General features: G+C 40.8%; 1 protein-coding gene across 1 annotated transcript; it reads left to right on the forward strand.

The window, feature by feature from the left end:
- The first annotated feature begins 12744 nt into the window (after positions 1-12744).
- Positions 12745-13806, forward strand: Ifna12l (interferon alpha 12 like). Its single transcript, NM_001401957.1, is given in 1 exon segment — positions 12745-13806. A coding segment is annotated over 1 exon segment (555 nt). The 5' UTR covers positions 12745-13039; the 3' UTR covers positions 13595-13806.
- The last annotated feature ends 9139 nt before the right edge of the window (positions 13807-22945 follow it).

Raw genomic sequence — 22945 nt, forward strand, 5'->3', positions numbered from 1 at the left:
CTTCTCTGCAGGTTTAACTCTCCCTCCCACGGGATTTGGGTGCAGAGAACTGTTGATCTGGTCCCCTCAGGTTCCAGCGGTGTCTGGGGCACAGGGGATCTGCAGCTCTAGTGCCCCTATATGCGGTCCCCAGAGGCCTTATACAGTTTCCTCTTGGGCCTGGGATGTGGGCAGGGGTGGGCAGTATTGGTGTTCTCTTCTGCTCTGCTGTCTCAGGAGTGCCCACCCTTCTGGGTTGTGAGTTCTCTCTCCCATGGGCTTTGGGAGCAGTGAGCTGTGGGCGGGGATCATCGAGGTTGGGATTCCGGCTAAAAACCGGAGGTTTCTGTTCCCAGAGAAATTTTGCCTCCATGTGTCCTGAGACCACCAGTCAGGTGGCTGGGAGCAGAAAGGTTGGTCTTACCTGAGGTCCCGTGGCTCAAGCTTGCTCCTGGTTATTCCTTTGGAGCTCTCCGAGGTGGCGGCAACCAGGAGGACCTCTGCTGCCTTTTCCGGGAGCCCTTCGTGCACCAGGGTCCCAGATGTCATTAGATGTTTTCCTCTGGAGTCAGACATGTGGGCAGAGTGTAGTCTCTTCTGGCTTCCCGGGCATGTCTGCCTCTCTGAAGGTTTAGCTCTCCCTCCCACGGTTTAGGGTGCAGAGAACTGTTGATCCGGTCCCTTCAGGTTTCGGCGGTGTCTGGGGCCCCATAATTTTCTTGAAAGTATTTTTTGGCCCTTGAAGTTGGGAACCTTCACTCTCTTCTATACCTATTATACTCAGGTTCAGTCCTTTCATTGTATCCTCAATTTCCTAAATTCTTTCCGATCGGAGCTTTTTGATTTTTGTATGTTCCTTGGCTGTTGTGTTGACATCTTCCATCTTCTGAGGCTGAGATTCTCTCTTCTATGTCTTCTATTCTATACATGATGCTTGCATCTGTGACTCCTGTTGTCTTTCCTAGGTTTTCCATCTCTAGGATTGTCTCTCTTTTCCTTTTCTTAAATTACTCTAGTTCCATTTTTATATCCTAGACAGATTAGTTCAATTTCTTCACCTGTATTTCTTGAAGGGATTTATAAGTTTCCCCTATAAGGGCCTTTACTTGTTTAATTATGCTCTTGTATATTTCTTTAAGGTAGTTATTTATGTCCTTGTTAAAGTTCCCTATCTTCTTCTTGGAATGAGAATTAAGATCTGAATCTTGCTGTATAGGATTGCTGGGGAATCCTGCCTTTGGTGGTACACTCTGGTTCTGTTTTTGCCAAGTCCAACTGCTTTCTGTTGCTTATGCTCTTAAGCTTGCCTCTTTCCATTGGTTATCTCTGGTATTATTGTCCTCCATGTCTCTAACTGGAACTTCCCTTTGAACCTTTGATCTGGGACTCTGTCATCTTGCCATCCTGGATATGTCACGATACCGGGTGAGTGGAGCTATACCTGTGGTGTGGCTTCTGTGGGATCAGGCCCAGCACAGTTTCTCTGATCCTGGCATGGTTGAAACCAGAAGGCTTGCTGGTTTCTGGCTCAGAATCCAGGGTCAGAGGTGTCCTACTATGTCACTATGTCTGGTTTTGGGTCAGGATTAGAGGGTCTCCCCTGACACCTGGCAGTGTCAGAACACCTGGGAAGTTGAGATGTAGCTGGGGTGTGGACTGTTTTTGATCTGGTCCATCAGCAGGACTCTGCCTCCAGAACATGCAGAACTGCATGAAGAATGTTTTAAGAGATCATTTAAGTTGTTGTGCTAGAAAGATGTAATAAACTTAGCATCAAGTATAGAATGTGCCTACTCCTCATAAGTAATAAGAAACACAAAAATAGAAATACAATGAGCTTTTAAGATTACAGTAAAAAAAGAGTATTTGTTCAAATCCATGTTAAGATGGATTTAAAATGTGCCATCATGAAACCACAAATGTGCCCTTTGATAAGGCAAGGCCATGAAAATATTGTTTCTTTGAACATTCTAATGTGATTACACTATGCAACATTGCTTTGAACTTGTTTTTGATACTTTTCTGTAACTCCAGCATTTTTGTCATGTTTTACGTAAGAAGTAATTCTTTTTAACATAGAGTACTTTTTTCAAAAAGATATAAGAAATGAAAAAACGAAACAGGTGGTATAGCTGATTTGTATTCACTCAGTGTATGTTTGTGTGTGTTGTGTGTGGTGTGTGTGTGTGTGTGTGTGTGTGTGTGTGTGTGGTATTTGTATGACTTCTTTCCTTTCTCTTTTCTCTCTTGTTCAGAAGGAGATCACTACTTCTGAGCCTCTTGCCTGGCCTGTGAGAGTCTCCTGGCTTAATTGACATAGAAAGGAGCGCTTTGACAAAGACTTTCACTTAATTCCCTGATGCTAAACACTATGTGTTCACCATCAGATATTGGCACTTACATAAACACAAATAGTGAGTGTGACATTGTCAATTTCCCCCAGGGCTGCTTTAAGCATGAATAGGCAGGATTAAGTTGTTATTGGACCAAAGAACAGTAACAGGAAATACAGTTTTCAGTGCTTACTCAGGTACAGGACAATAATGAAGAGACAAGTTCCCAGGTTTTAATACAGCATGAGCACTTAAGTATACAGATACAGAATTTCACAAAGTACAGATATTTATAAAATGATGCTATAGCAGTCAGTAAAGCACAGATGTTTAAGAAAAAAACCAAAAATCCGTTTTAAATGGGATATTTCATTATTTACATTTCAAATATTATTCCCTTTCCTGTTTTCCTGTCTATAAGCTCCCTTTCACCTCCCCTGCCCATTCTTCTATAAGGGTATTCCCCTCTCCACCCTCCACCCATACCAGCCTCCCCACATTACCCTGCACTGGGGTTCTAACCTTGGCAGGACCAAGGGCTTGTCCTTCCACTGGTGCCCAACATGGTCATCCTCCTCCTCATATGTAGTTGGAGCCATGGTTCTGTCCATATATAATCTTTGGGTGGTGGGTTAGTCTTTGGAGGTTCTGGTTGTTTGGCACTTTTTTTGTGGGGTCGCAAGCCCCTTCAACTTTTTCAATCCTTTCTCTAATTCCTTCAGTGGGGGTTCCATTCTAAGTTCAGTGAAACCAAATTTTAATAAAGCATAAAATGTAAGGTTATAAGACCAAAGGCCATTTGGTTTATAGCCTAAGCTCAACTCTGTCTTTCACCTCAGCTCAAACTCCAAAAGTCCACAGGGGTTCCTGTTATCTGCCTACACACATCTACACCAAAAATAATCCAGCCTTGATTTTCAGCTTAATAGAAGTTGAAGAAGTCTGCAGACCCCACTTGTGGGCAGAAATGGACTGTCCTCACGGTCCTGTTGTTGAGGGACTAATGAAGTACAGCCATGTGACACAGAGGCATTTGTTTTGGAGAGAGAGAGAGATATCAAGGAAATCTTTTTGTCTGTAATGAGTCACCTGTGGGAATAAAGAGGAAAGCAACATCTGGGTCTCCATCCTGAAGAGACTTTGCGCTATGAAGTTTCTGCTCAATCACTGCCTAGTTCCATTAGTACAAGGATTCATGGGCATCCTTTCTACTTAAAGTAAAAAAAACAGAACTAAGGCTGAAATATCTCTTAAAGTGCAATGAACACTTAGTAAATGTATCAAATAACTCTGCATGTGCATGTGCACGGGTATACCTGTCATGTGTGGTTTGTGCATGCTTTACCTCCAAAAAAGAGCAATGGACTTTCAGACAGAGACACAGGCTAAGGGATCTTGTTCTCTCTATATTAGCCATATGCACATACTTACTGGGTTCCTACATTTCCTTCATCCATCTAATCATTTGAAAATTATCCTTCACTTGGCTATGTGGATCCACAGGAATGATAGCAAAACAGACTACCTGGTTTAAGGATCTGAACAGGGCCATTAGAAGGCAATGGAGACTCTGGGCATGGAAGGGCACTGAGAAAGTCTGCAAAGCCAAGGAAATCATTATCAGCCTTAGCAGACGTAGAGAGATGAGGGGATATGGTTCCCAAGTGTCTGATAGTGCATACCCTGAAAGTAGAAAAATCTAAGCCTATCAATATCACAAAAGCAAATATGCCAGTTAGATACATTTTTTTCCCCAGAGGGGAAGGATTGATTCTATTATTGTCCTACAAAGATGGCCTTTTTAAATATATAAAAGCATACATAGAACACTTATTGTCACCACTAAATAAATTCAATCATTTCTAACTTTGAAAATGAATGGAGAGACTTTGAAGTCTGCAAATACAAAGAAATGACTATTCAAACTCCTTATTGCTGTGAGGAGGTGTAGGTAATCTAAAACGCCTTCTACTGTGATTTGACAAGAATATTTTGTAAGGTACTGACTGATCCTAAAATATCCTGAGCTTAATGATAAACATTGCCTGTTGATTTGTTAGAATTTAATAGCACTCCTGGCATAGAGTGGGAGCTTTCAAGCATTTGAAACACAAATTTCAGATATTTACCCATATATTTTAGTTTGGATGCAAAATGTTACTGGAGTTCAACTTGTTGGAGGTTGGTACTCAGTAAAGCAGTGTTCACGGAATACCCCTCAAATCCTCCAGGAATAAACTTTATTAATGAAAACCCATTGATTATTTCAGATTAGTAGTCTATTAGGCAGTGAGGCTTTGCTGGAGGAAGGTTAGGGGGCTGCTTCCTAATTACAAACTTTTCCTGTCTGCCTCTTGGAGACCATGTAATGAGTAAATTTTTGAGACTCATGGTCTTCCCACTGTGCAATGAATTCAGAAACCCTTGGTGTTAATAGTCTAAAGTTATGAGAAAAATGAATGAAAATTTAAGCTTTCAGATTTTAAATATCTTTTTCCTCTCATGTATGTGTGGGAATGTCTTATGCATGTATGTGCCTATACTTGCCTGTATGAGTTTATGTGTCTGAATGAGTCTATGTGCCTATATGTCACTCACTGTGTTTATGTATAATTAAATGTTGTGCCTGGATGTGTGTATGCATTTGTCTATATTTGAGTATGTATATGTGTGAGTTTGTATAAGTTATGCATGTGCATGTAGGCAATGTTTGTGAATGTTTGTGAGAATTTTTGGGAATTAGTTCATGTGTGTATGTGTCTGTGCTTCTGAGAGTATTTATGTTTGAATGATTGCAAGTGTATATGGGGAAAACTTTACATGTGTAGGCGTATGGTTTTTGTTTGTTTAGTGTGTGTTCATGTATTGAAACCTGTCTTGTATGAGAGAGGTAATGTGTGTGTGTGTGTGTGTATACAAGTATTGTGGGAATATATATGTGTACCTGGGTAAGTCTGTGTGTGTATTGATGTGTTTGTTGGTATGTATATGTGTGTACATCTGTATTCATGTCTCAGTGTTGTATGTGTGAGCATAATTATGTCAAAATGTCCATTTTTTGTCGGACTGTATATTTTTTATGCACGTGATTGTGTGTTCATTTGTGTATGTGAATGCTTATCTTTGTATGTGTGTGTAGGTGAGTTGTGGCTATGAGTGTATTGTGTGCGTGTGTTTGCATATTGCTATGCATCTGTATATAAGAGTGGTCTGTGTCTGCATATGCATGATGAGTGAATTTGTTAAATGTGTGTTTGTGTCACTTTGTGTGTGGGTATGTGTGAGAGGGAGGCATAGGGAGAGAAAGAGAGAAAAAGAGAGAGGGGGAGGGAGAGGGAGAGGGAGAGGGAGAGAGAGAGAGAGAGAGAGAGAGAGAGAGAGAGGTACACACACACTGAGACATGGAGAGTGTGTACTAGGTACAGCTTGCTCTGCTATGAATGTGGAGGTCAGAGGCCATCGTACAGGTCTTGGTTGTGTTCTGCAACCTTGCGTTCCAGAAATTGAACCATGATTATAAAGCTTGAACATAAGGCTTTTTCCATATACAGCCCTCAGGATGCCATGAAAATCTTTGGATAAAGAGCTAGTTTACAGCCGTAGCTATATTTACTTTAACAAAATTAATATAAAGAAAATAACTTTATTTTAGCCTTTAAACAATATAAAAATTTGAAGTATACCATTATCTCGGTACGATTTCCGTAGAGACAGGGTTTCTCTGTGTCGTCCTGACTGGTCAGGAACTTGCTCTGTAGACAAGGCTGGCATTGATGTCCTATACCCTTTTGCCTATACAATGCAGCTGTCAGGCCACAATAGTATTTCTAATTTAGAAAGATTTTGCACTGCCCTTAACATTTTGATGCAAATATTTATGTACATGGCCTAAATAAAATTAAAAATAATTGTAAATGAATTACAATACCTTTTAAATACAACCACAGAGAAAGTTTTCTGTTTGCAATAGATGTATAAATTTCTTTTTTTTTTTTTTATTAACTTGAGTATTTCTTATATACATTTCGAGTGTTATTCCCTTTCCCGGTTTCCGGGCAAACATCCCCCTCCCCCCTCCCCTTCCTTATGGGTGTTCCCCTCCCAACCCTCCCCCCATTGCCGCCCTCCCCCCATAGACTAGTTTACTGGGGGTTCAGTCTTAGCAGGACCCAGGGCTTCCCCTTCCACTGGTGCTCTTACTAGGATATTCATTGCTACCTATGGGGTCAGAGTCCAGGGTCAGTCCATGTATAGTCTTTAGGTAGTGGCTTAGTCCCTGGAAGCTCTGGTTGCTTGGCATTGTTGTACTTTTGGGGTCTCAAGTCCCTTCAAGCTCTTCCAGTTCTTTCTCTGATTCCTTCAATAGGGGACCTATTCTCAGTTCAGTGGTTTGCTGCTGGCATTCGCCTCTATATTTGCTGTATTCTGGCTGTGTCTCTCAGGAGCGATCTACATCCGGCTCCTGTCGGTCTGCACTTCTTTGCTTCATCCATCTTGTCTAATTGGGTGGCTGTATATGTATGGGCCACATGTGGGGCAGGCTCTGAATGGGTGTTCCTTCAGTCTCTGTTTTAATCTTTGCCTCTCCCTTCCCTGCCAAGGGTATTCTTTTTCCTCATTTAAAGAAGGAGTGAAGCATTCACATTTTGATCATCGTCTTGAGTTTCGTTTGTTCTAGGGATCTAGGGTAATTCAAGCATTTGGGCTAATAGCCACTTATCAATGAGTGCATACCATGTATGTCTTTCTGTGATTGGGTTAGCTCACTCAGGATGATATTTTCCAGTTCCAACCATTTGCCTACGAATTTCATAAACTCGTTGTTTTTGATAGCTGAGTAATATTCCATTGTGTAGATGTACCACATTTTCTTTATCCATTCCTCTGTTGAAGGACATCTGGGTTCTTTCCATTTTCTGGCTATTATAAATAAGGCTGCGATGAACATAGTGAGCACGTGTCTCTTTTATATGTTGAGGCATCTTTTGGGTATATGCCCAAGAGAGGTATAGCTGGATCCTCAGGCAGTTCAATGTCCAATTTTCTGAGGAACCTCCAGACTGATTTCCAGAATGGTTTTACCAGTCTGCAATCCCACCAACAATGGAGGAGTGTTCCTCTTTCTCCACATCCTCGCCAGCATCTGCTGTCACCTGAGTTTTTGATCTTAGCCAATCGCACTGGTGTGAGGTGAAATCTCAGGGTTGTTTTGATTTGCATTTCCCTTATGACTAAAGATGTTGAACATTTCTTTAGGTGTTTCTCAGCCATTCGGCATTCCTCAGCTGTGAATTCTTTGTTTAGCTCTGAACCCCATTTTTTAATAGGGTTATTTGTTTCCCTGCGGTCTAACTTCTTGAGTTCTTTGTATATTTTGGATATAAGGCCTCTATCTCTTGTAGGATTGGTAAAGATCTTTTCCCAATCTGTTGGTTGCCGTTTTGTCCTAACCACAGTGTCCTTTGCCTTACAGAAGCTTTGCAGTTTTATGAGATCCCATTTGTCGATTCTTGATCTTAGAGCATAAGCCATTGGTGTTTTGTTCAGGAAATTTTTTCCAGTGCCCATGTGTTCCAGATGCTTCCCTAGTTTTTCTTCTATTAGTTTGAGTGTGTCTGGTTTGATGTGGAGGTCCTTGATCCACTTGGACTTAAGCTTTGTACAGGGTGATAAGCATGGATCGATCTGCATTCTTCTACATGTTGCCCTCCAGTTGAACCAGCACCATTTGCTGAAAATGCTATCTTTTTTCCATTGGATGGTTTTGGCTCCTTTGTCAAAAATCAAGTGACCATAGGTGTGTGGGTTCATTTCTGGGTCTTCAATTCTATTCCATTGGTCTATCTGTCTGTCTCTGTACCAATACCATGCAGTTTTTATCACTATTGCTCTGTAATACTGCTTGAGTTCAGGGATAGTGATTCCCCCTGAAGTCCTTTTATTGTTGAGGATAGCTTTAGCTATCCTGGGTTTTTTGTTATTCCAGATGAATTTGCAAATTGTTCTGTCTAACTCTTTGAAGAATTGGATTGGTATTTTGATGGGGATTGCATTCAATCTGTAGATTGCTTTTGGTAAAATGGCCATTTTTACTATATTAATCCTGCCAATCCATGAGCATGGGAGATCTTTCCATCTTCTGAGGTCTTCTTCAATTTCTTTCCTCAGTGTCTTGAAGTTCTTATTGTACAGATCTTTTACTTGCTTGGTTAAAGTCACACCGAGGTACTTTATATTATTTGGGTCTATTATGAAGGGTGTCGTTTCCCTAATTTCTTTCTCGGCTTGTTTCTCTTTTGTATAGAGGAAGGCAACTGATTTATTTGAGTTAATTTTATACCCAGCCACTTTGCTGAAGTTGTTTATCAGCTTTAGTAGTTCTCTGGTGGAACTTTTGGGATCACTTAAATATACTATCATGTCATCTGCAAATAGTGATATTTTGACCTCTTCTTTTCCGATCTGTATCCCTTTGATCTCCTTTTGTTCTCTGATTGCTCTGGCTAGAACTTCAAGAACTATATTGAATAAGTAGGGAGAGAGTGGGCAGCCTTGTCTAGTCCCTGATTTTAGTGGGATTGCTTCAAGTTTCTCTCCATTTAGTTTAATGTTAGCAACTGGTTTGCTGTATATGGCTTTTACTATGTTTAGGTATGGGCCTTGAATTCCTATTCTTTCCAGGACTTTTATCATGAAGGGGTGTTGAATTTTGTCAAATGCTTTCTCAGCATCTAATGAAATGATCATGTGGTTCTGTTCTTTCAGTTTGTTTATATAATGGATCACGTTGATGGTTTTCCGTATATTAAACCATCCCTGCATGCCTGGGATGAAGCCTACTTGGTCATGGTGGATGATTGTTTTGATGTGCTCTTGGATTCGGTTTGCCAGAATTTTATTGAGTATTTTTGCGTCGATATTCATAAGGGAAATTGGTCTGAAGTTCTCTTTCTTTGTTGTGTCTTTGTGTGGTTTAGGTATAAGAGTAATTGTGGCTTCGTAGAAGGAATTCGGTAGGGCTCCATCTGTTTCAATTTTGTGGAATAGTTTGGATAATATTGGTATGAGGTCTTCTATGAAGGTTTGATAGAATTCTGCACTAAACCCGTCTGGACCTGGGTCTTTTAGGTTGGGAGACCTTTAATGACTGCTTCTATTTCCTTAGGAGTTATGGGGTTGTTTAACTGGTTTATCTGTTCCTGATTTAACTTCGATACCTGGTATCTGTCTAGGAAATTGTCCATTTCCTGAAGATTTTCAAATTTTGTTGAATATAGGTTTTTATAGTAAGATCTGATGATTTTTTGAATTTCCTCCGAATCTGTAGTTATGTCTCCCTTTTCATTTCTGATTTTGTTAATTTGGACACACTCTCTGTGTCCTCTCGTTAGTCTGGCTAAGGGTTTATCTATCTTGTTGATTTTCTCAAAGAACCAACTTTTGGTTCTGTTGATTCTGTGTATGGTCCTTTTTGTTTCTACTTGGTTGATTTCAGCTCTGAGTTTGATTATTTCCTGCCTTCTACTCCTCCTGGGTGTATTTGCTTCTTTTTGTTCTAGAGCTTTTAGGTGTGCTGTCAAGCTGCTGACATATGCTCTTTCCTGTTTCTTTCTGCAGGCACTCAGCGCTATGAGTTTTCCTCTTAGCACAGCTTTCATTGTGTCCCATAAGTTTGAGTATGTTGTATCTTCATTTTCATTAAATTCTAAAAAGTTTTTAATTTCTTTCTTTATTTCTTCCTTGACCAGGTTATCATTGAGTAGAGCATTGTTCAATTTCCACGTATATGTGGGCATTCTTCCCTTATTGTTATAGAAGACCAGTTTTAGGCCGTGGTGGTCCGATAGCACGCATGGGATTATTTCTATACCTGTTGAGGCCCGTTTTTTGACCAATTATATGGTCAATTTTGGAGAAAGTACCATGAGGAGCTGAGAAGAAGGTATATCCTTTTGCTTTAGGATAGAATGTTCTATTAATATCCGTTAAGTCCATTTGGCTCATGACTTCTCTTAGTCTGTCGACATCACTGTTTAATTTCTGTTTCCATGATCTGTCCATTGATGAGAGTGGGGTGTTGAAATCTCCCACTATTATTGTGTGAGGTGCAATGTGTGTTTTGAGCTTTAGTAAGGTTTCTTTTACGTATGTAGGTGCCCTTGTATTTGGGGCATAGATATTTAGGATTGAGAGTTCATCTTGGTGGATTTTTCCTTTGATGAATATGAAGTGTCCTTCCTTATCTTTTTTGATGACTTTTAGTTGGAAATTGATTTTATTTGATATTAGAATGGCTACTCCAGCTTGCTTCTTCTGACCATTTGCTTGGAAAGTTGTTTTCCAGCCTTTCACTCTGAGGTAGTGTCTGTCTTTGTCTCTGAGGTGTGTTTCCTGTAGGCAGCAGAATGCAGGGTCCTCGTTGCGTATCCAGTTTGTTAATCTATGTCTTTTTATTGGGGAGTTGAGGCCATTGATATTGAGAGATATTAAGGAATAGTGATTATTGCTTCCCGTTATATTCATATTTGGATGTGAGGTTATGTTTGTGTGCTTTCATTCTCTTTGTTTTGTTGCCAAGACGATTAGTTTCTTGCTTCTTCTAGGGTATAGCTTGTCTCCTTATGTTGGGCTTTACCATTTATTATCCTTTGTAGTGCTGGATTTGTAGAAAGATATTGTGTAAATTTGGTTTTGTCATGGAATATCTTGGTTTCTCCATCAATGTTAATTGAGAGTTTTGCTGGATACAGTAACCTGGGCTGGCATTTGTGTTCTCTTAGTGTCTGTATGACATCAGTCCAGGATCTTCTGGCCTTCATAGTTTCTGGCGAGAAGTCTGGTGTGATTCTGATAGGTCTCCCTTTATATGTTACTTGACCTTTTTCCCTTACTGCTTTTAATATTCTTTCTTTATTTTGTGCGTTTGGTGTTTTGACAATTATGTGACGGGAGGTGTTTCTTTTCTGGTCCAATCTATTTGGAGTTCTGTAGGCTTCTTGTATGTCTATGGGTATCTCTTTTTTTAGGTTAGGGAAGTTTTCTTCTATGATTTTGTTGAAGATATTTACTGGTCCTTTGAGCTGGGAGTCTTCACTCTCTTCTATACCTATTATCCTTAGGTTTGATCTTCTCATTGAGTCCTGGATTTCCTGTATGTTTTGGACCAGTAGCTTTTTCCGCTTTACATTATCTTTGACAGTTGAGTCAATGATTTCTATGGAATCTTCTGCTCCTGAAATTCTCTCTTCCATCTCTTGTATTCTGTTGGTGAAGCTTGTATCTACAGCTCCTTGTCTCTTCTTTTGGTTTTCTATATCCAGGGTTGTTTCCATGTGTTCTTTCTTGATTGCTTCTATTTCCATTTGTAATTCCTTCAACTGTTTGATTGTGTTTTCCTGGAATTCTTTCAGGGATTTTTGCGATTCCTCTCTGTAGGCTTTTACTTGTTTATTAATGTTTTCCTGTGCTTCCCTAAGTGTGTTCATGTCTTTCTTGAAGTCCTCCAGCATCATGATCAAATATGATTTTGAAACTAGATCTTGCTTTTCTGGTGTGTTTGGATATTCCATGTTTGTTTTGGTGGGAGAATTGGGCTCCGATGATGGCATGTAGTCTTGGTTTCTGTTGCTTGGGTTCCTGCGCTTGCCTCTCGCCATCCGATTATCTCTAGTGTTACTTTGTTCTGCTGTTTCTGACAGTGGCTAGACTGTCCTATAAGCCTGTGTGTCAGGAGTGCTGTAGACCTGTTTTCCTCTCTTTCAGTCAGTTATGGGGACAGAGTGTTCTGCTTTCGGGCGTGTGGTTTTTCCTCTCTACAGGTCTTCAGCTGTTCCTGTGGGCCTGTGTCTTGAGTTCAGTAGGCAGCTTTCTTGCAGCAGAAAAGTTGGTCTTACCTGTGGTCCCGAGGCTCAAGTTCGCTCGTGGGGTGCTGCCCACGGGCTCTCTGCAGCGGCAGCAACCAGGAAGACCTGTGCCGCCCCTTCCGGGAGCTTCAGTGCACCAGGGTTCCAGATGGTCTTTGGCTTTTTCCTCTGGCGTCCGAGATGTGTGTGCAGGGAGCAGTCTCTTCTGGTTTCCCAGGCTTGTCCGCCTCTCTGAAGGTTTAGCTCTCCCTCCCACGGGATTTGGGTGCAGAGAACTGTTTATCCGGTCTGTTTCCTTCAGGGTCCGGCGGGGTCCTGCCGCTCCTGGGCCCTCCCCCACGGGAGCCCAGAGGTCTTATACAGTTTCCTCTTGGGCCAGGGATGTGGGCAGGGGTGAGCAGTGTTGGTGGTCTCTTCCGCTCTGCAGCCTCAGGAGTGCCCACTTGACCAGGCGGTTGGGTTTCTCTCTCACCGGGTCTGGGAGCAGAGAGCTGCTGCGGGCCGGGATCCGCGGGTGGAGATGTATAAATTTCTAATAAAGACTACATATCTATAGAATAGTGGTTAATGACAATTTTAATGTAATTTAAGAGAAGTCATGTAGCATAGCTTTCTGAGGGTGGCAGTGAAAGAGAAAGTAATAATGGAACCCAAATCCTTGAGAAAAAAATTGCCAGAAGCAAGCAGAGAGGGAGGTAAAGAAAGTGAAAAGAGAATTGGGAAGCTAGGGGAGGGCATTCAGAAAGGGGAAAGTTGTGTTTGCCACTATTTAAGATAGATGCACACAGCAGGGTTATCAGAGAATCTACAGGGGAAGACTCAAACACGCTGCTCAGAGAGTCATCAGAATCTGCAAGATCCACGATGGCTATGGTTTGTGCATTCCTCACGATTCTGGTAGTTATGAGCCACTGGTCAACCTGCTGTCTAGGATGTGACCTGCCTCGCACTCATAACCTCACAGTCCTGAAACAAATGAGTCGACAGTCCCCTGTCTCCTGCCTGAAGGACATACAATACTTTGAACTCCCTTTGGAGAAGGTGGATGCCCAGCAGATCCAGAAGTCTCAAGCCATCTCTGTCCTGCAAACTCTGACTCAGCAGGTCCTGACCCTCTTCGAATCAGAGGAGTCACGTGCTGCTTGGAATGAAACCCTCCGATTGTCATTCTGCAATTACCTTTACCAGCAGCTCAAAGATCTTGAAGCCTGTCAGAATCAGCAGGTTGGAGTGCAGGAAGTTCCCTTGACCCAGGAACCCTCCTGGCTGGCTGTGAGGGAATACTTCGGCAGGATCACCATGTACCTGAAACAGAAGAAACACAGCCCCTGTGCCTGGGAAGTGGTTAGAGTAGAAGTCGGGAGAGCCCTGATTTATTCAGATATGTTCCTGGCAAAACTGAGTGAAGAGAAGGAATGAGTTCTGAGACAAAGTGGAGAGGATTCTCCTGGACTACAACATTGCATCTCACATTATGAGCAATTATTTTCAACATGTTAAACTCTTTTTGTATCTGCATCCATTTGGTTATTTATTTATTTATTCATTTATTCATTGATTGATTGATTGATTCATTTATTTATTAGAATGCTATAATGTATGTTAAGATATTTATGCTAAATCATTTATTCTTTTATTTTTACTATAGCTAATTGTTATTTGCAATTAAATTATTTTGAATTCAAATATATTTGCTTTATGAGACACTTTGTATTGATTAATTTGGTCTCTCTTTCACATTAATAATTATTTTTAACATTAGAGTCTACACTGTAACTATTGTACAAATGCACACTTTCTAAATATCAGAGCAGAAAGACCGATACACTGCGCAGTTTTTAGACAAGCCCCAGATATTTTCACCTACTTCTCTCTAGCATATAGTATTCTTCTGGATGGATAAACAGCATGCTGTGCAAAAGACAGAGAGACTTGCTGCTAACATTCCTTAGTCCACTTTGACCAAATATGTCCTGGGTTAATTTAGCACCTGATTTCCTTGATCTCATATACTTATCTTCTTTTATCGATAATGAGTTTAGTTGTTTCAGGTTCTAAATATTAGTGAGGTCATGTAGAGCAGTGCAAAACAGATAAAACAATGACTAGTCTGCCTATATGGCACAGAAAGGGAAAACAAGAAGAACGTGGGATTTAAACCCACTCCTCATAGCCTCATAATCCAGTCCTAGGAATAAATCCAACCAGGGGAGTGAAATGTCTCTAAAATCAACCCTTTGAAATACTATTCCTTCTCTATTTCCGGGACCTTTCCTCTTCCCACTTTCTACTTCTCTGTTTGTTACTCTTCTTCCTCCTCCTCTTTCTTCCTCCTCTGCTTACTCCTCATTATTCTACTTTTGCTCCATCTTCTTTGAATCACTTGTTGTGCATGGTACAGCACCATCTCATGGAGCATGGTAGCCGCTCTCAGGGGTCCCATCCCTGATGATACTGGAATCTCTTTCCTCCAGCTCCAATATTTTTCCATCGTTCCTCAGCTGGAGGCAGAATTGCCTCTGTTTTCCAAGCTGATATTTTGTATGGCTTGGTCTGCCCTTTTGGTCATAGCCACTCACAGTTCACATGAGTAACTATTCTGTTGTGTTCAAGAACATGGCTTTGCTGAGTCATCCACTGTCTCTGGCTTTTCCAATTCTTCTACCCCCTCTTCTTCAATGGTTCCCGAGGCCAAAATATCAGCTCTTCATTTTCTCAGTGACTAGTTGTGAGTCTCTGTTCATTGGCAGGGAATATAAGAGTTCTGTGGTAAGGGTTGGCCAGTGCAGGAGCCCCCTCTTAGATGGAAACGCTAATGTCAAATCAGGTTTGTGACAGGATGAGTTCAGCATTTGGTTCTTTGTTACCTTCATGGCTCCACATGCATTTTACGTAGGATCCTTCTGAGAGAAATATTACTGAAATTTTTATGCAGATTGCATTGATAATGAACATCACCTGAAAATATAGTCACTTTCATAACATTATCTTAGAATGGCCATAGATCTTGTCCTTTTCTTGTAGTTTCGATCATTTTTGCTACTACTCTCTTGTTTAGATGACACAACTGTTTCTTTTTCAGCTTTCATTTCCATGACATCATAACTTTAGTTCAGTGCCACAAACCGACCTCAGGGTTTTCTTTCTAGGAAAGAGAAGAGACACAGAACAGAATTGGAGACTTTGACCATCAAACCAACACCTCAGGAGAGATTAAAGGGTAAATGCAAGTGTACAGATAGTTGAGACACTCAAAGCTCTTGCTGTTTGCTACGATTAAATGAATTATTCTGCCTTTAGACACATCGGACATGGAAGACTAATCACTGAATTGAATATTCAATAATAACGGAGGCTGACAAATATATGGGCATCAGTGTCTTAGACTGAATCTGAAAGTGGAAGTACAGGCAAACGTATATATTATGTATGATACGCTGTATATATGATATAATACCATTAACTATGTATGTGCATGGATGTATGTGTACATATGTGCTCACATACAGCTTTGTCTCATAGACTCCCAGTACCTCCCTGCTGCTCCAGACCCCATCTTACATCCTCAGAGCCCTTGTTTCCCCCTCCCTGATGCAGAAAGCCCCAGTGTGTGTTCCTCATTCTCTCCTCATTCCCCAGGTCTGCTCACTCTACAAATGTTGTCCATCCTTTACATCTGTGTTCCTGACTGGAGGTTTTTTGAAAACATATTTGCCCCAGTGAAACCAAAATGAAGGAGTTCAAGGTTAGAATGAAACTCAGTACAAGAATTTTTCATAAGTTTAGACGATAGACAATGTTCTTCTAAAGACCTAAAGCTGACTGTTTCAACAAGGAAAAGAAATAGAAAAAAGAAAATACCAAAAGACAGGAAAAAGAGAAGGAAAGAAGAAAGGGGAAAGATGGAAGAAGAAAGAAGGAAAGAAAGAAAGAAAGAAAAAAGGAAGAAAGCAAAAGGAACCCAATCTTCAATTATGATAAAAATTTGGAGAAGAGAGCCACCTACTGGCTTGGCCTGAGAAGAAAAAACAGAATCCAATTCTGGGGAGCTTTTCTTTCTTTACAGAATTCAGTTTCCTGGCAGAGTTTCCTCCACACTGAAACAGACTTTTCTCCAGAAAAACTGAATTCAGAAAGACTCCATTCCCTTCAAATGCATCTTAGAAAGGCAAATCCTCTCCTGTCCATATCCCACGTCATCTGAACATTTTACAGGTATATATAAAAAGGAATTCTGTGTCGTTTCCCTCTAGCCGTCTATAACTGAAGTTCTCTGGAGAAGGAGGGGTCTGTGTGCAGTCCCTTTAGTAGGGACTCACAACCAAACTCACGTCCTTTTGATCATTAGGTAAGGCCTTGTGAAACTGAGACAACCAACCCTGAGCTAGGAATGCTGAAAAAAATAGCATCTGAGCCCACAGAAGGGATTCTTGAGCTGCTGCTCTGCCTGACGATGCCAGCAACAGTGAGTTTGCTAAATGCAAGGATCTATGGCCATCTTCTGATACGTGACCTCAAGAGTTTAGGCAACCTACTCCACGATGGCCTGTCCATGAGGTGCAATGTGAATCCGTGTTCCAGACAATGGTCAATAAATTGATGCAGAGTAACACTTCATATGTCTATTGGTAAGATTGTTGTTTTACAGGGGCCGAGAGCAACATATCAGAGACTCTTGATTCCTCGGACTCTTTGAGGTTTGAAGGACACTTGAACAGAGGAATACAATGTGTGTCTCTATGAACAACTGCCAAGGAAATCCCTAGATCTTCAGTTCCCTCTTACGAGTAAGTTTTCAATTACAACCACTTTCTCCTTGAGGTTTTGTTTTGGCCCTGTACTCTGAGATCAGGAGAAGGATGTCTCTGTGTCATTGGACAGTAAACATGCTCAGAGGAGTGGTGTCATGTCTGATTCCTCACAGGGAGCAGAGGAATAGGTAAGGAATTATAGATGATGGAAACATACATTGGTAATCTGTGTATTTGAACAAAATCATGTGATATGAAGGTTTGCTGAAGAACTGGTAATTGAAATAGACTTTGCTGGGGACAGCAATTATTGGATAAATGACTATTGGTTTGACTGCTCAACACATGTTAGATATGACTTTCTTTACTGTTTCTTTGCTGACTATTTTTAGTGTAATCTTCATCATTTTCTTGGTTATATAATAAAATTATTATGAAATATCTCCAGGTATCATCCTGCTCAGATAATACATAATGTCATATTGTGTTTCACCTTTTTCTACTAAACAATTTGGGACTCAAGAGACAGAAATACAAGTACTGAGACAGGAGAATTCAGTAAGTGACAAAGTACTGAGCCATCATTCCTGTACACAGAAGCAGACCCGATTCAATGCACACTGAATTCACACAGAAAGGACATGGGAGTCAGGGAGCATCATGTTTGTCCATAAAAACATATCTGTGTAGAGACACACAATGTACGATAGAGACTGCCAATTTTGTCAAGATTCAGGATTGAGAATGTTAAAATGTCCATATCCAGTTCTCTGTGTCTATTATTCCTGAGTTGTAATGACCAGTAACCAGGGATATAGAACCGGACACAGAAGCATCTTACTAAATGGAGGAAGTCCATGCAAGGATCTGGCCACTATCCTAGCTAAATCAGTGAGCTGCAAGGCCAGTGTGAGGCACTGTGAGGAACACAGCTAGAAGAGAGGGATGAGCTTACTTGACACCCATCTCTCTCTTCCATAAACACATGCACATTCAGAGGCCAGCACTAGTTGCCAAAGCACTTGCAATGGTTAGAAGGCTATTTACCCCTTTCTCCTTTCTCAGATGAAGTGTATCAAGTCATATATCAAGGCCCTTGATGCTAAGCACCTCATTTTTTACAGGATGATGAATATTGATCTATTGTCATTCCTTTAGAGACAACTATCAAATTCGATGAGCACCATTTTTTTTCTAGATGGTGCCTTATTTCCAGCATGTAATTTTGTATTCTTCCTTACAAATGAGATTTCACTATTATAAGGAATTGTGGCTGGGTATTCTATTCTATTCTATTCTATTCTATTCTATTCTATTCTATTCTATTCTATTCTATTCTATTCTATTCTATTCTATTCTATTCCATTCTATTCTATTCCACAGATCAACTTTCTATTCATATACTAAATCAAAGCTCTATTTATCATTATAGGTCTGTAGTACATTGTGAGTCCAAGGCTGGTGATACTATACCATTTCTTTTTTTAATATTATTACTTTTTTTAAAATTAACTGAAGTATTTCTTATTTACATTTCGAGTGTTATTCCCTTTCCCAGTTTCCGGGCCAGCATCCCCCTCCCCTTCTTTATGAGTGTTCCCCTCCCCATCCTCCCCCTATTGCTGCCCTTCCCCCAACAATAACGTTCACTGGGGGTTCAGTCTTAGCACACCAAGGGCTTCCCATTCCACTGGTGATCTTACTAGGATATTCATTGCTACCTATGAGGTCAGAGTCCAGGGTCAGTCCATGTATAGTCTTTAGGTAATGGCTTAGTCCCTGGAAGCTCTGGTTGCTTGGCATTGTTGTTCATATGGGGTCTCGAGCTCCTTCAAGCTCTTCCAGTTCTTTCTCTGATTCCTTCAACGGGGGTCCTATTCTCAGTTCAGTGGTTTGCTGCTGGCATTCGCCTCTGTATTTGATGTATTCTGGCTGTGTCTCTCAGGAGCAATCTATATCCGGCTCCTGTCGGTCTGCACTTCTTTGCTTCATACATCTTGTCTAATTGGGTGTCTGTATATGTATGGGCCACATGTGTGGCAGGCTCTGAATGGGTGTTCCTTCTGTCTCTGTTTTAATCTTTGCCTCTCTATTCCTTGCCAAGGGTATTCTTGTTCCTCTTTTAAGGAAGGAGTGAAGCAATCACATTTTGATCATCCGTCTTGAGTTTCATGTGTTCTATGCATCTAGGGTAATTCAAGCATTTGGGCTAATAACCATTATCAATGAGTGCATACCATGTGTGTTTTTCTGTGATTGCGTTACCTCACTCAGAATGATATTTTCCAGTTCCGACCATTTGCCTACGAATTTCATAAAGTCATTGTTTTTGATAGCTGAGTAATATTCCATTGTGTCGATGTACCACATTTTCTGTATCCATTCCTCTGTTGAAGGGCATCTGGGTTCTTTCCACCTTCTGGCTATTATAAATAAAGCTGCTATGAACATAGTGGAGCACGTGTCTTTTTTATATGTTGGGGCAACTTTTGGGTATATGCCCAAGAGAGGTAGAGCTGGATCCTCAGGTAGTTCAATGTCCAATTTTCTGAGGAACACCCAGACTGATTACCAGAATGGTTTTACCAGTCTGCAATCCCACCAACAATGGAGGAGTGCTTCTCTTTCTCCGCATCCTCGCCAGCATCTTCTGTCACCTGAGTTTTTGATCTTAGCCATTCTCACTGGTGTGAGGTGAAATCTCAGGGTTGTTTTGATTTGCATTTCCCTTATGACTAAACATGTTGAGCATTTCTTTAGGTGTTTCTCAGCCATTCGGCATTCCTGAGCTGTGAATCCTTTTCTTAGCTCTGACCTCCATTTATTTTTTACTTTTTTTATTTTTTATTTTTTTAATTTTTTTTATTCTCATTTTTTTCCTTTTTTTAATTAACTTGAGTATTTCTTATATACATTTCGAGTGTTATTCCCTTTCCCGGTTTCCGGGCAAACATCCCCCTCCCCCCTCCCCTTCCTTATGGGTGTTCCCCTCCCAACCCTCCCCCCATTGCCGCCCTCCCCCCATAGACCAGTTCACTGGGGGTTCAGTCTTAGCAGGACCCAGGGCTTCCCATTCCATTGGTGCTCTTACTAGGATATTCATTGCTACCTATGGGGTCAGAGTCCAGGGTCAGTCCATGTATAGTCTTTAGGTAGTGGCTTAGTCCCTGGAAGCTCTGGTTGCTTGGCATTGTTGTACTTTTGGGGTCTCGAGCCCCTTCAAGCTCTTCCAGTTCTTTCTCTGATTCCTTCAATAGGGGACCTATTCTCAGTTCAGTGGTTTGCTGCTGGCATTCGCCTCTGTATTTGCTGTATTCTGGCTGTGTCTCTCAGGAGCGATCTACATCCGGCTCCTGTCGGTCTGCACTTCTTTGCTTCATCCATCTTGTCTAATTGGGTGGCTGTATATGTATGGGCCACATGTGGGGCAGGCTCTGAATGGGTGTTCCTTCAGTCTCTGTTTTAATCTTTGCCTCTCCCTTCCCTGCCAAGGGTATTCTATTTCCTCATTTAAAGAAGGAGTGAAGCATTCACATTTTGATCATCCGTCTTGAGTTTCGTTTGTTCTAGGGATCTAGGGTAATTCAAGCATTTGGGCTAATAGCCACTTATCAATGAGTGCATACCATGTATGTCTTTCTGTGATTGGGTTAGCTCACTCAGGATGATATTTTCCAGTTCCAACCATTTGCCTACGAATTTCATAAACTCGTTGTTTTTGATAGCTGAGTAATATTACATTGTGTAGATGTACCACATTTTCTGTATCCATTCCTCTGTGGAGGGCATCTGGGTTCTTTCCATTTTCTGGCTATTATAAATAAGGCTGCGATAAACATAGGGGCGCACATGTCTCTTTTATATGTTGAGGCATCTTTTGGGTACATGCCCAAGAGAGGTATAGCTGGATCCTCAGGCAGTTCAATGTCCAATTTTCTGAGGAACCTCCAGACTGATTTCCAGAATGGTTTTACCAGTCTGCAATCCCACCAAAAATGGAGGAGTGTTCCTCTTTCTCCACATCCTCGCCAGCATCTGCTGTCACCTGAGTTTTTGATCTTAGCCATTCTCACTGGTGTGAGGTGAAATCTCAGGGTTGTTTTGATTTGCATTTCCCTTATGACTAAAGATGTTGAACATTTCTTTAGGTGTTTCTCAGCCATTCGGCATTCCTCAGCTGTGAATTCTTTGTTTAGCTCTGAACCCAATTTTTTAATAGGGTTATTTGTTTCCCTTCGGTCTAAGTTCTTGAGTTCTTTGTATATTTTGGATATAAGGCCTCTATCTGTTGTAGGATTGGTAAAGATCTTTTCCCAATCTGTTGGTTGCCGTTTTGTCCTAACCACAGTGTCCTTTGCCTTACAGAAGCTTTGCAGTTTTATGAGATCCCATTTGTCGATTCTTGATCTTAGAGCAAAAGCCATTGGTGTTTTGTTCAGGAAATTTTTTCCAGTGCCCATGTGTTCCAGATGCTTCCCTAGTTTTTCTTCTATTAGTTTGAGTGTGTCTGGTTTGATGTGGAGGTCCTTGATCCACTTGGACTTAAGCTTTGTACAGGGTGATAAGCATGGATCGATCTGCATTCTTCTACATGTTGCCCTCCAGTTGAACCAGCACCATTTGCTGAAAATGCTATCTTTTTTCCATTGGATGGTTTTGGCTCCTTTGTCAAAAATCAAGTGACCATAGGTGTGTGGGTTCATTTCTGGGTCTTCAATTCTATTCCATTGGTCTATCTGTCTGTCTCTGTACCAATACCATGCAGTTTTTATCACTATTGCTCTGTAATACTGCTTGAGTTCAGGGATAGTGATTCCCCCTGAAGTCCTTTTATTGTTGAGGATAGCTTTAGCTATCCTGGGTTTTTTGTTATTCCAGATGAATTTGCAAATTGTTCTGTCTAACTCTTTGAAAAATTGGATTGGTATTTTGATGGGGATTGCATTCAATCTGTAGATTGCTTTTGGTAAAATGGCCATTTTTACTATATTAATCCTGCCAATCCATGAGCATGGGAGATCTTTCCATCTTCTGAGGTCTTCTTCAATTTCTTTCCTCAGTGTCTTGAAGTTCTTATTGTACAGATCTTTTACTTGCTTGGTTAAAGTCACACCGAGGTACTTTATATTATTTGGGTCTATTATGAAGGGTGTCGTTTCCCTAATTTCTTTCTCGGCTTGTTTCTCTTTTGTATAGAGGAAGGCAACTGATTTATTTGAGTTAATTTTATACCCAGCCACTTTGCTGAAGTTGTTTATCAGCTTTAGTAGTTCTCTGGTGGAACTTTTGGGATCACTTAAATATACTATCATGTCATCTGCAAATAGTGATATTTTGACCTCTTCTTTTCCGATCTGTATCCCTTTGATCTCCTTTTGTTGTCTGATTGCTCTGGCTAGAACTTCAAGAACTATATTGAATAAGTAGGGAGAGAGTGGGCAGCCTTGTCTAGTCCCTGATTTTAGTGGGATTCTTCAAGTTTCTCTCCATTTAGTTTAATGTTAGCAACTGGTTTGCTGTATATGGCTTTTACTATGTTTAGGTATGGGCCTTGAATTCCTATTCTTTCCAGGACTTTTATCATGAAGGGGTGTTGAATTTTGTCAAATGCTTTCTCAGCATCTAATGAAATGATCATGTGTTTCTGTTCTTTCAGTTTGTTTATATAATGGATCACGTTGATGGTTTTCCGTATATTAAACCATCCCTGCATGCCTGGGATGAAGCCTACTTGATCATGGTGGATGATTGTTTTGATGTGCTCTTGAATTCGGTTTGCCAGAATTTTATTGAGTATTTTTGCGTCGATATTCATAAGGGAAATTGGTCTGAAGTTCTCTTTCTTTGTTGTGTCTTTGTGTGGTTTAGGTATAAGAGTAATTGTGGCTTTGTAGAAGGAATTCGGTAGGGCTCCATCTGTTTCAATTTTGTGGAATAGTTTGGATAATATTGGTATGAGGTCTTCTATGAAGGTTTGATAGAATTCTGCACTAAACCCGTCTGGACCTGGGCTCTTTTT

The sequence above is a fragment of the Rattus norvegicus genome, chromosome 5, assembly GCF_021556685.1.
Source record: "Rattus norvegicus strain SHRSP/BbbUtx chromosome 5, alternate assembly SHRSP_T2T, whole genome shotgun sequence".
Lineage (NCBI taxonomy): Eukaryota > Metazoa > Chordata > Mammalia > Rodentia > Muridae > Rattus > Rattus norvegicus.